Raw genomic sequence first — 13,215 nt, 5'->3', positions numbered from 1 at the left:
AACCTATATAAAGTATATAAATATAGTTTTTCTCCCTGCAGGAGAGGGGAGCGTGCTTTGAGATCAACTGCTAGGCTGCAGCGGGGAGAAGAGGGGGACAAAAAGAGATCTCCGTCCTCCGTGTTTTATTCTTATAGAAGTAAGAAGAGAAGTAATGGGTCAGAAACCCTCCTTTTTACGCAGCGGTCCAGACATAGACATCATAGCTACGGCGACACATATTCAGTTGCCAGTTACTTTTGGCATTAGGGCAGGGATATCTTTCAAGGTTTGACATAATGAATTGTGCTACTTTTAAAGCAAGCAACGATGTTTTCAAATCTGTAATCAAAAAGCTCCTCAAAAACACTATAGAAGCAGTTCCTGCGGTTGTTACGTTAGTTCAAACAGTAACAACGGACTACTTTTCTTAGCGGATGCATGTCAATTTAAATCAATACATAAAACTATTTTTTAAATCAATAAAATCTTTTTCTAAATCCATAAAAGCATTTCAATTATTATTGGAAGTTGTTTGATGTTCTCATAAACGAGTCATGTTTGTTATAGAACTTGGTTTAATAACCTTGATAGTAACGGAGCAACATACATACACCTGGTAGTTATCACAACACTACTCGTGTGCCGCATGTAGATCCCTGCATCCTGTACGGTGTCTGCAGAAGGACCAAAGAGACCAAATGCGAATACTCTACATCCCCTTTCTTTAGCTCTTCCTACAGTAGTGAACAAAACTGTTATACTGAGCACATGACAGAACATACAGGATGCTGCAAATTTACACATTATCAAACTATGTGTGCATTTAGTAACTGATGAACACAGAGGCTATCTCAAAGAAGGAGTGCAGCATTTAACTCAGTAATTACTACAGTAGCAAGTAGATTACTAGAATAGAATACATTTGCACTGTGCAACAAAACTTTAGGCCTCAATATGGCATAACTGTGTGAACTAACAGTTTAGAGTCATTGTTCTCATAGTGGTATGCTTATGCATACATGACAACGTTTCAGTCTCTGTATTTGGGATTAGGCTTGATAGCACGTCCTGAGCGTGTCCTGTAGACACTCTCAGGAGTGTCTGGCAGCAGTTTAGCTGTGGGAACATCAGCCCTCATGTGTTCACTGTTCAGTGATTCCTGTGTGTTACACTCTGTAAACTCAAGTCCTGTGTCCTGATGATCAGTGTCACTTGTGGAGGTATGTGACGGGACGGGCTCAGCTACAGGCAGAATGTGCCTACGATTCCTTCTGTACAGCTTCCCCTCTGAGTGGACGACGTATGACCGGGGTTCCTTGCAAATCTCTTGAATCATTCCAGTCCTGTTGTAACCTTGTGGGGTCTGCATCCTAACAACCTGTCCTTCCATCAAAGGTTGTAGTGGTCGGCTTGACTTATCATAGGGACATTCCTGGATAAATAAAGGATAAATAAAATAAAAATAAAATAGCACTGTTTTTGATACAGCCTCTTGTTTAGAAGCTGGGCTTTTACCTCTTGTGGATGACGCATGTGTGGCTCAAGCAGCTTCACCGAGACTGGGAGTGTTGTACGTGTTTGTCTCGACATCAGTCTCTGTGCAGGAGATCCTAATTTTGCGTCACGTGGTACATTCCTGATGTTTAATAGGTTGAGAAAAACATCAGTTCCATCTCTATGAGATTTCTCCATGAGCTGCTTAGCACTGCGCACAGCCCGTTCAGCTAGTCCGTTGGACTGGGGATACTCAGGGCTGCTGGTAATATGAGTTCCTGCATCTTGTCGAGTTCAGCTTTGACTCTGTCTTTCATAGCCACAGGTATGCGATGTGCAGGACGAACGACTGGTTTTACATCTGGGTCGAGAGTCATGGAGTACGTCACAGGTAGCTTTCCAAGCTCATCAGAGAAGAGATCGCTGTATTCTGTTTGGATCTCAACTGAAAAATCATCGTCAGTGGGGCTTAATTGATGAACTGCTTCACTGAATGAAACTAGTCCCATTCGTCTGCACGCTCGTAGCCCAAGCAGTGGCAGGACATCCTCTTCTACAATGTAGAATGGCAGTGTGTGGACTTTTCCCACTAGGTGGCACTGCAGTCTGACTACGCCCGCAGTTTTGATTTTGCTACCACCATATGCAACAAGATTAGTGGATTTAAAACACATCTGTATTTTTTCATCTCCTTTTATCACTTTGAATGACATTTTTGACATAACATTGCACTTCGCACCAATGTCTACTTTCATCTCAACTACATTGTCATTGATTTGCACTGTGACAAAAGCCTCATCATTTTTATCTATCTGTGCATCAGTTGCGTCAACACTTACTTGCAGTGTTACGCCGTCAACATAGAATGTTTCATCTGTAGTTGTATCAGCTTGATCAGGTTCTAGTTGATGAACTATCCTCCTGGGCCCTTGCTTGTTATATGCTTGTTGTATGGAATTGCAACACTTCTTGAAATGATTCCACTTTTTGCAGGTATGACACTGTTGACCATTTGCTGGACAGTTGTCCCTCTTTGCTGCATGACTACCTCCACAGTTGGAGCAGTTGGAAATAGAGCTAGCTCCATTTGCCTGAGGTTTCCTTTTGTTGTCGTATTTTCGTGTTCCTCTCTGGTAAGTCTGAACTGAATCCACATTTGTGGCAGAGTGTTGTGGCATAACTAGCGTTTTATTGTGCTCTTCAGTCATCTCATGGATCTGACATATGTTAACAGCCTTGATTAGTGTTAAATCACAGTCTCTCAGGAGCACTTTCCTTAAGTTGTCATTACTGATACCACAGACCAGTCTATCTCTGGTTAGTTCTTCATAGAGATTCCCAAATTTGCAGCTCTTTGCCTTGATCCTTAAAGCACTGACATACGATTCAATTGACTCACCGATTTTTTGATTCCTTGTATTGAACTTGTGTCTTTCCATAGTGACATTTGTTTGAGGGTTACACATCTCCCTACATTTCCTTTTCAGACACTCCCGGTCTTCTTTAGACTCGGCATGAGTGATGATGGGCGCATCCTCGCCAGGACCCCTCACTTCAGCCGCATAGATGAAAGACCTCTCGCGCTCGATGGCCTCTGGTCCCGCTATATTGAGGAGAATGTATGCTCGTGTGCGTGCTGGCTTGTCATAGTGTGCCGCCGTGATGAAAATGTCATATTCCTGTTCGAATACTCGCCAGTTCTCTGCGATGTTACCGTCAAAGACGAGAGGGTCGGGTCTCCGGAATCCTTCCGCCATGTTAGATTAGCTGCATGCGTCGTGTTGGAGCAGGCTTAGTTGTCCTCTCAAACGTCACCCAGACGTGAAAAATCCGCCTCGTTCGCGGGCGAGAGCCGGCTCCCGTCGTTCACTATAGGAAACGCCCCTATAGGAAACGCCCCTATAGGATCCGCCTCCTTGCTGCGGTCTGCAGCCAGACTCTATTGGTTTTTTGAGACTCCCCTGACGGTCACCCGATTCGTACTTGTAATATTTTCTATCTATAGCCAATCAGATGTCTCCTTCATTCTAAGCCAATCACATGAGCGCGCCCCCACGAGGGTATGATTTGTTGCGTTCATGACGTAGCGCTTCATATACGCATTTTGCGCTGTCCGGTCAGCTCGCTAAACAGAGGGCGGAGCTTCAGGTGATCATGCAGAGCTGCGTGTCTCCGTCTGACTCAGCAGCTGATCTGATCTCTCTCTCGTCCGGTTACACTTCACTCGCGTTTATGTCCATATCGATCAGATCCAGCTCTCCTGATTGGCCTTTATAGAGAGCACCGATCGAACTATTAAGAGCCGATAATGACCGGCGGGGCTCCCCCCGTTGACAGTTCACTGTCTAGCACTGGCTTCGTAGTGCACTGATCGATTAGGCTAAGCTAACCTGTAGCTGCTCCCTCCACACTCACAACAACTTCATACAGACATAAATAAAGCAGCTGTATTCGCCATACAGTACAGGAAACGCACATTTAAAACGGTTTTGCCTGCTGTTTTTGTGTACACAAGCATTCATCAATGGTTCGGAAAGTGGCGCGGTGCCTTAATAATATAAAGGCTTGTATTTGCGTGGATTTCCTGTTCGGAAAGTGGCGCTGTACTGAGAGTGGAGGTGTCCTGACATTAGCGCCTGCAGGCAGGCTCCATGGACCTGTCAGCTCCGGACTGCGCAAAATGCGTACATGAAGCGCTACGTCATGAACGCAAGAAATCTACCCTCGTGGGGGCGCGCTCATGTGATGGGCTTAGAATTTAGGAGACATCTGATTGGCTATAGATAGAAAAAATTACAAGTATGAATCGGCTGACCGTCAGGGGAGTCTCAAAAAACCCACACGAATGCACAGCGATCCGTGCACAGAAAGCGGTTTGTGTTTGCAGGTTCAGGGGATTTAAACGGAAATCAAATATATGTGGATCAAAAATACATATGTAAGACTTTTTTCTGTATTTGGATTTTATTTACATGTATATGAAACGGAACACATTTGTGTGTGCATTGAAAAACACAAGTGTGGAACCCGGAAATACAAGTGTGAATCCTTCTGTGTGCATGTGTGTATTATGAGACTGTTCTGAGCCCATAAACATGTGCTTGTCTTTACAATGAATAAGTTTCTCTTTTAATTTCTTTGCCTTTTATCTGTCACTTTTGCTGTAACGATGCACAATTCCACGCTGCAGTATATCTTAAATACATATGGAGACAAGGATTACAGTCACAAGCATTTTCATAAAAATACTGTAGTGAAGAGAGATACTGTAGCTTCTCACTTGAATACTACCTACTCTCTCCAACTGGATAGTCCAATAGGACTTCTTAACTAAACAAGGGTTTTGCTGAGCAAGCATGGCCTTTTCAGCAGTACCCAGCTCCACATTCATCTCAAACACATCCACACCTGGTGGCTGGCCAGCACAGTGCAGCCTATTGTGGTTTGAAGCTTTAGAGGAGTTATTTCAGGTTAAGTGCAGGGGCGGCGGGTACTGTAGGCTAGGGAAGGCTAAGCCTTCCCAAATATTTGTGTCACTGCATCCTGGTAAAATAAAAATATAATGTTTGTGTCTTTGACATTAGCGCTGCTATGCAGCCACCTGTGCCCTGCTACGAAGCCAGTTCAACATACCCTGGATATGTTTGAGTTATCTTAACTAACCCTAACAAACGAGATCTCGCTAAGCGGTCCTACGACGCTGGTTATCAACTCGGTAAATCAAGCCAGGGTTTCTCTCTCCAGCTGAGAACGCGTTCACGTGAAAGGGGCGGGGTTAGCTACATTTGACCAATCACAAACAGGGACAAGTGTACTGACAGCGCAGCGTCATACTTCATTAATGAAAAGTAAACTAATATTAGACAAATATGAACTTTAAACATCCATGACTTAAATATATAATCCAGGATACAAGCCACATAGTTGCACCTGCAAGGAGAATACAGAACAACTGGATAAAAAATAACTACCGAGCGTTTGAAAGCGTACAACAGTTTTATGATATCACTGCCCCATCTAAGACACGAGAGGATCTGATTTTAATTACATTTGAGTTGAACAATAGCTGTTGAGGGAAGAGAGATAGGATAAACACATTTGCCACATTCTCCCTCGCATTTTTTATTTAAAAAAATAAAAGGACCTATTTGCATTCGATACAGCACCAATAAAACTGGGATAACTTCTGCCAGGTACAATTATTTCTTTCCAGTGTTAGCGTTATTATTATATACTTTTTACCTTTTTTGTTATTGTACAAAATGAGTATATGCCATCAGCAACAAACGGGACTATGGCTTCACACAGAGTTTGAGTAGATACTATTTTACGACCATATCATTTTTATTCGGATACATTAGCCAACACAGAACCCCCCACAAATTAGACGCTAGGTCAAAACCAGCCATTGTCTGCTGTTGTTCATTAATAAGTAAGTCCTGAATTAGTGACATTTCTTGTGCTGAACTGATGTGCCTAATATTTTCTTAATAAACTGCCAGGAAACTTTTGACGAGAAATAGCGGCGCAAGTCAGTTACTCCAAAGAAGATCAATTGTGAAGGGAGAACCACATTAATATTCAGTTTGGCTACCCAGCACCATGGTGTTCATGGTCAGAGGAGGGTCAACAATTGATTAGCAATTAAGAACCATGACTAAGTGTTTAACGTGCAGGGAAACACAGCTCTGTGCCAGCCTTTTATCTCATTTCTCTGAGCAAATGTTTTCCTGAGGAATAGGAATACACTATGCATTGTTATATTTGTATTCTTCTGGCTTTAAAGATTGTCTCGTAGATTATTGTAATCTCATGATGTGTTTCTGTCGCACCATCTAAATGCCTTTGAAGCACTTTAAATGACCTCGTGTTAAAAGGTGCTATATAAATACACTTGCCAATTGCTTTATAATGAAGAGAATATTTGGACATGGTAATAAACATTAATTATTAAACAGGCAAACACAGCTTTTGCAATAACTGTGGCTTCATTTTTGGTGCTATTATTTTTCAGGTGATACAGCTTCTCTCTTAGATTCACACAGCTGTACAGTGCATGTATTGTTGTGGGTATTTCTGTATTTCTGCTCTGATGATCTTGGCATAGTCGAGACTGTGCCCTCTCACTGTGACACGTAGGCTGTGGTGTCAGGTACGCGTGGGCTGGCTGGCTAGTGGCTACTGTCAGCTTCAGTAACACTCATCACAATCTCTACATAAAGAGAAGAGAAGATACACATACACTGAACCGTGTAGGTGGGATCCCAGAGCCAAGTGCTACATAGATGGTAAAGAGCATCTAAATGATTGGTACTGTTTGTATCTGTTCAAACTCAGAATTAAGGCCATTACATTGATGTTGGTAACACTGTTTTATGAAGAGAAAATATTGTTATATACAGTGTAGGAAATAAGTATTTGATCCCTTGCCGATTTTGTGATTTTAACCACTTACAAAGAAATGACCAGTCTATAATTGTAATTGTAGATTTATTTTACTGATGAGATAGAGAATATCAAAAAGAAAATCCAGAAATTGACATTATATAAAAGATAAAAATGGATTTGTATTTAACTGTGGGAAAAGTGGGCAAACTTACTAAATCTGCAAGGGATCAAATACTTATTTCCTCCACTGTAAGTAACATGGAGTCAAGGAAATGACACATCTTATAACACAGTACATATTGTGCTCAAAATGCTGGAAGGTTTTTGGCTTGGCTGTTTCAATTTCAGCTAATGTCTCAATGTCTCTGGCATAAAACCACACAACTCTCAACACTCAGATTCAATTAATGACGTGAAGAGATAAGGGTGGAATTCAAATCCAGCAATCAATATTTGAGATTTCCCCAGCGGCTGGTCAGTCGAGGCCCTCAGCAGACTCAAAGTCTCCAGACAGCAGAGGGCTACGGAGGAGAAACTTGAATATGGCATCTGCTTTGACACTGATGAAATCATGGAGAATGGCAGCAAACCCCAAGAGGAGCAGGGGTGCCTGGAGTCATGCATCGAAGTGCTGCTGGACAAACCCCATGTCCTCCCTCACTGGAGCCCTCCCTATGACAGTCGGTACCCTGACGGGGGCCGATCAAAATAACACTATTTATTCATGCTTCCAGGAAACACATGTGTGCTAAATAAGTGAATATTCCTGGAAAACAAAACAGACAGACATCAGCCGGGCATTATGACATTGAGTTTCTGGGCAATGTTCAATCATTTGAGAGTTGCGTCTGTAACTGAATAGTAGGCTATTTGTTTCATATAATATGTTGGACCATTTGAAAAATATGAGCAAAGCAAGACAAGTTATTGACCCGTGAGTATTCGATTGCACTATTAATCATTCCAGCATTGTTCAAATGTTGACATTGGAGATATTAAAATAGACCATTATGAAATTCTATACTTCAACCTCCAACATTTGGACCAAATTATAATAATGTTGGATTAAGATGAAGATATTTATATCAAAAGTATGCTTATAGATCAAGCATCATGCTATGAATGGTTTAAGGCACAAAGAGCTGCTGACACATAGTGTGCATTATGTAACAGTAGTAATTTTTGACTTAAAGGTGGGGTAGGTAATTTCGGAGAAACCAGCTTGAGTGCGATGGAATTAGAAAATACACAACCGGAGAAAATCTGCTACTTCCTTACAGAGCCCCTCCTCCAACACACACGAACGCGCACATGACCAATGAGGGCACGAGATAAGTTTGTGCACAGATGGAAGACTGACAGGCAGGTCGGCCATCCAGTTATTTTAGCCGGGCCGGCTACAATTATTGGTCGTGCTTTTTACAGTACTACGGCTTCCACTGATGACATTTTTTTATGGATTTTTTGAAAGCACTTAATATATTCATTGCTATCGGGATGTTAAGAGCATTCCATGGAATATATCAAAAAGTGTATCTCGAGCCGGTTTCTCAAACGTACCTACCCCACCTTTAATAGTCTCCTTGAAATGGATTAAAATAAGCCGTATTTAAAATATGGGGCAAGGAAATAAATTCAAATATTCTAAAGGTTCCTCTACTGCTGAGTGACCACAATAATTCAATATAAAAATAGAACTTGTGTGATCTGTTATGTTAAGTCAAACACCTGATAAAACATGACGTATAAGTCAATGGTGCGTTATTAGTCAGTTCAGTAGTCTCAGCTGCGCACTGGCAGTACAATTACTACTCAGCACCAATGTTGAATTCAAAGGTAATTCTAGATGCATGGCTCCTAGTCTTCTCCATTTTCACAGAGAGATTGCCGTTTTGCAATTTAAATTCCGCAGATGACAAGCGAGCAAATAGATATCAAATACAGAGCAGAAAAATGTCAACTGAAGTACAGTTATGAGATGCCTGATATGCTAATACCGCTCACACTTTGATTTATGTTGTGTATTTGCTTTCCATATGAAACAGGAAGCTTGTTTGTTTTGCTACTGTATATGCAAACCGTGTCACAGGAAGAGACGATTGTGCATTAAATGTAATCTATATGCTATTAAATAAATGAGCTGGATGTTATTATCAAATGCAAACCTGCCTCTATCAATCTTGATGGTACAGTACGTGTATGTATTGGGCATACAACACCCTTTTAAATTCGATGATTCTGCTTTTTCTGTGCTGCTCCTCAACAGAGGAATACTGTAGCTTCCCGGGCAGAGTCTCAGCACACACCAATAGCCTTTTTATTTCTGCTTTTTTAAACGTTATATTTACGGTTTCTCCATTTCTCTTTTCTTTCAGCTGTAAAGCACTTTGTATCCGCTACTTTAGAGAGTGCACTAATAAATAAAGAGTGCTTGTACTGGCACTGTTGAATCACCCATCATTACACCCAAGGTTCTAAAAGCTTGATGGTTACATGAATGCAGTTTTGCCTTTTCTTTTCATGATCACAACAGGAAATGTTGATACTCAACCTTTATCAACTACAGGAAGCAAAATTGGATGTGATGTTTTAAAGTTAGGGGCTTGTAACATACGGTATATGCCAAGGTTAAAGTCATTATAATCTGGTTGCCATTCCTGTAACTGGGCGTTAGGAAAGTTTTATAAACCATTATTCCTCTATTTAAACAAAAGCCAATATGAGTGTATTTTCCTATGAAAGATTCTTCTTTCTTGTCCTGCCATTCACTTAAAGGTGACATGTCATGCTTTTCCAGTTATTACCCATCCCCTTGTGTGTTATGAAGGTTTTTATGCATGTAAACGGTCTGCAGCGTCAAAACCCTCAAAGTACACCCTGTAGCGAGTAAAACTCTAACACAGAGAAGAACTCCCCAAAACGCCTCGTTGGTGAAACGTCATCATCCATTTGATTCTTCCGGGTACATCAGGACGTCATGTTGTAACCGGAACGAAATGGACCAATCCGTGGAGCCGTTACGTTAAGTCCGCGGAGCCGTTACGTTAAGCCCCCGCTGATTGGTCCAAATTGACCAATCCACGAACTTCCTCACACACACACGCAGCTCAGCTGATGTCTCCTCCGGGCTGCTGCTGATAACAGACAGTTGGGATCGCGGCGAAATTCTCTCTGCAGACCCGTTCTCACAGCGTTTATCAACCTTTTTCTTCTCAATATCAAGCCACACATATTGTTTTTACTTCGGCTGAGACTGTGTGTGCTCAGGGTGAGTTTGGCTGTGTTTCGCTGTGTATCGCTAAACAAGGAAATCACACCTCCACGGAGCTCAGCGCGATTCACAACGTGAAACAATCGGACGTTGTGAATCACCCCGAGCACACACAAAGTCTCAGCCGAAGTAAAAACAATAAGTGTGGCTTGATATTGAGAAGAAAAAAGTTGATAAACGCTGTGAGAATGGGTCTGCAGAGAGAATTTCGCCGCGATCGCAACTGTCTGTTATCAGCCTGCAGCCAGGGAGGAGAGATCAGCTGAGCTGCGTGTGTGTGTGAGGAAGTCTGTGGATTGGTCAATCGGAGCACACTGGGCTCACAGGGAGGGGGGCAAGAGCTCCAACGAGCCGTTTAGTGGAGAGAGTGAATACACGTAGTTTACAGAGATGCTGTATGAGAAACAATGTGAGTTTGGAAAATTGCACAGTATTTTTCTATTGTAATATCCCTCAACAATGGTATTATGATCAGTAGAAAGGACCATGACATGTGACCTTTAAAGAAATTGGAGGATTACCAACAGGGACAGTAGAGTGGGTCTTTGTTCAGTAATGAGTAGGATACATCCACTCCTATAGCAGTAGCTCAGTGGATGTGTGGGAGGGTCAAGACAGTCGCCATAGGGCTTTGACAAGATCACACAGAGCAGAGGACCACCAAACAGCCGTAATAATGCAGAGTTTGGCTCTGAACTGCTGTTCAAGCTGTCACTCTGCTGTGCAAGACGCCATGTTTGTCTAATCTAACGAGAGGGTTCTCCACTCCAAGGCATATTAATGAGATTTTCAAATCCTGTCTCGACTTAAGGGGAGGACAGTGAAAGTGCTACGAACAGTGAACCTTTTCATATTAAAACATACATTCAAAATCCTTTTGGTTTTCCTTTTAGCAGCAGTTCAATGGTGACAAAAAAAGAAGCAAAATAGGAAGATTAGTGAGCATGAAGCGTTGAGAGAGAAATGAAAATGTACTTACCGTCAAATCGTTTATGTCTGGAAACAAAGGTGCTTCTCAATTCATGACTAATTTCATCAACAAGATTCTCAAAGTCCTTTTTGCTCTGTTGGCCAAATGTGTCCTCCATTTCCTGGGTGCAACATGTGTTTCCCTGAGGACATACGCGGAGATGTTCACCTGCAAAATAGACAAAGAAAATGTTTTAAGACCATTAAAATTCCAAATTCAACTTTAGAAATCCTTGATTTATTTTGGCATCACCATCTAATGTGTTTTTTAAGTCATTTCCAAATTCAAAGAAAATGCAATAACACTAACATCGTGAGCCCCCCACCCTGAATGTGGGTTGGCTAAAATTACTCAATAAAACTTTACAGAAAATAACTCATTTTGGACACATAACCATTTGAGCTGATAACAGTATTTAACTTTTATGGTCTCCCATACAGGAATGTTACGGGAAACGTGTGCAGGACTGTGGTTTCAAACATCCACCATCAGGTCCTAATTAGCAGTGCATTCAAATAGCCTCATTCCCACTTAGTTAATGTTGCTATGCCTGCCTGACACGCTTCCAATTGTCACAGGGCAAAGTGTTGAGGCCTCATGAGACCACCACACTAGAAACAGAAATATAATACAGTAGCAAACATAAATGTGATTTAATGGCAATATGTTGACATGCCAAAGGATGCCGTGTAAATGATTTAGAAGTTAGTTGATGTCTTTTAAACATATGAACACGTTTAAACTCAAATACAACAAATGAAGGGGTGACAGCAGATTGCATTAAAGCACATTCTAATAAATTACAGTTTCTCTCATGAAAACACGTTTTTTAAGAACACTCAAAAACGGACATTTTAAGTCTGAAAATGACACTCTTATGATGTGCAATCGTTCGTCACTATAATTTTCTCTGTACAGAAAATGTGTTCCCAAATTTACAAATGGACACATTGGACAAATGGCTTTTGCCTTGCAGTGTTGTCAATCATTGATTCTGAAATTTGGGACGTTTTGATACTTATGTTCTGCCTCACCTTCTTTTTTTCTGTTCTTTACAATGGCCAGTTGAGACAAACCGCTGCAGTGCCACAATCCCCTGCCTCCTCTCACTCACTCACTCACTCACTCACTCACTCACTCACTCACTCACTCACTCACTCACTCACTCACTCACAGTACTCTCACTCTATGTCCTCTCCTACTGTGCTCCAGTTGAATATAATCATTTGTGAGTCGTCATTGCCTTGTTTTTATAGCCTCTTAATTTCAAATGTGTATCACACACCCACCACTGTCTCACAAAATGATGTGGGAAACATTGGCCTTGTTATGTTTATATTATGATAGAATTAAAGCAGTTATTCCCTCAATGTGTTGTTCAAATTGTCTCAAATGTCAATATAACACTTGTGCCTTGCAGGATATTTAACATGATTTTTTGTAGAAGAGGAACAATGGTAGTGCTGTTTGACAATAAGAGGCTTCATTGGGAATATTCCCTTGCACTACATAATTGAAAACATGGAAGGAAAAAAAGTGCTTTTCTCCATTTCAGTCTAAAACCAAAGACTGTTTAAATGAAACCTATAAAAGCATATTGTAGACATAATATTTGAAAGAGCACAAAAGTCATTTTAGTGCTACTCAATCTGAAAGTGAACCTTTATGTTCCTTCCTTGTCCTTCTGCTTTCAAAATAGGTGCTGGGATATGTAAGTGAATAAACACCATGTGATGACAAAGAGCAGTAATTGGTATCCGTCTCTTAACCGTATTAATAATTGCGTGGGTGATCAAAAGCGGGGTCAACTTGAATCTACAGACACATACGCCCACAATAATTAAAATTGTAGGATAGCAAAAATGAAAAAAAAATATGTTCATTACATCCTAAATAATTATATCAATTACCGGGATGATAACATTCACTGATTTCACAATGTTGCCCTCTGCACACACAATATAGCCTAATAATGTTTCTCGTCCCCACACACAGCACAAAGAAATCAGTTTTCTCTTTTACAAAACGCAGAGCTAATGTACATCGTCTACAATCAGCATGAGCTTCCAATCAAGCAGCTGTACGATTCTCCCTGCATGCATTAACAGAT

General features: G+C 41.2%; 1 protein-coding gene across 2 annotated transcripts in view; it reads right to left on the bottom strand.

Moving 5' to 3' along the window:
* The window catches only part of LOC117467023 (glypican-6-like), a 117,591-nt gene that overhangs the window by 80,622 nt on the left and 23,754 nt on the right, over positions 1–13,215 (bottom strand). For both annotated transcript variants that reach the window (XM_034110579.1, XM_034110580.1), the window contains exon 2: positions 11,115–11,273. In XM_034110579.1, coding sequence (XP_033966470.1) covers positions 11,115–11,273 — 159 coding nt within the window. The remainder of the gene's footprint in view (positions 1–11,114; positions 11,274–13,215) is intronic.

This window comes from Pseudochaenichthys georgianus, chromosome 21 (assembly GCF_902827115.2).
Source record: "Pseudochaenichthys georgianus chromosome 21, fPseGeo1.2, whole genome shotgun sequence".
NCBI classification, from domain to species: domain Eukaryota; kingdom Metazoa; phylum Chordata; class Actinopteri; order Perciformes; family Channichthyidae; genus Pseudochaenichthys; species Pseudochaenichthys georgianus.
Note: the sequence above shows the minus strand (reverse complement) of the source record. Positions and strands in the feature narration are given on the sequence as shown.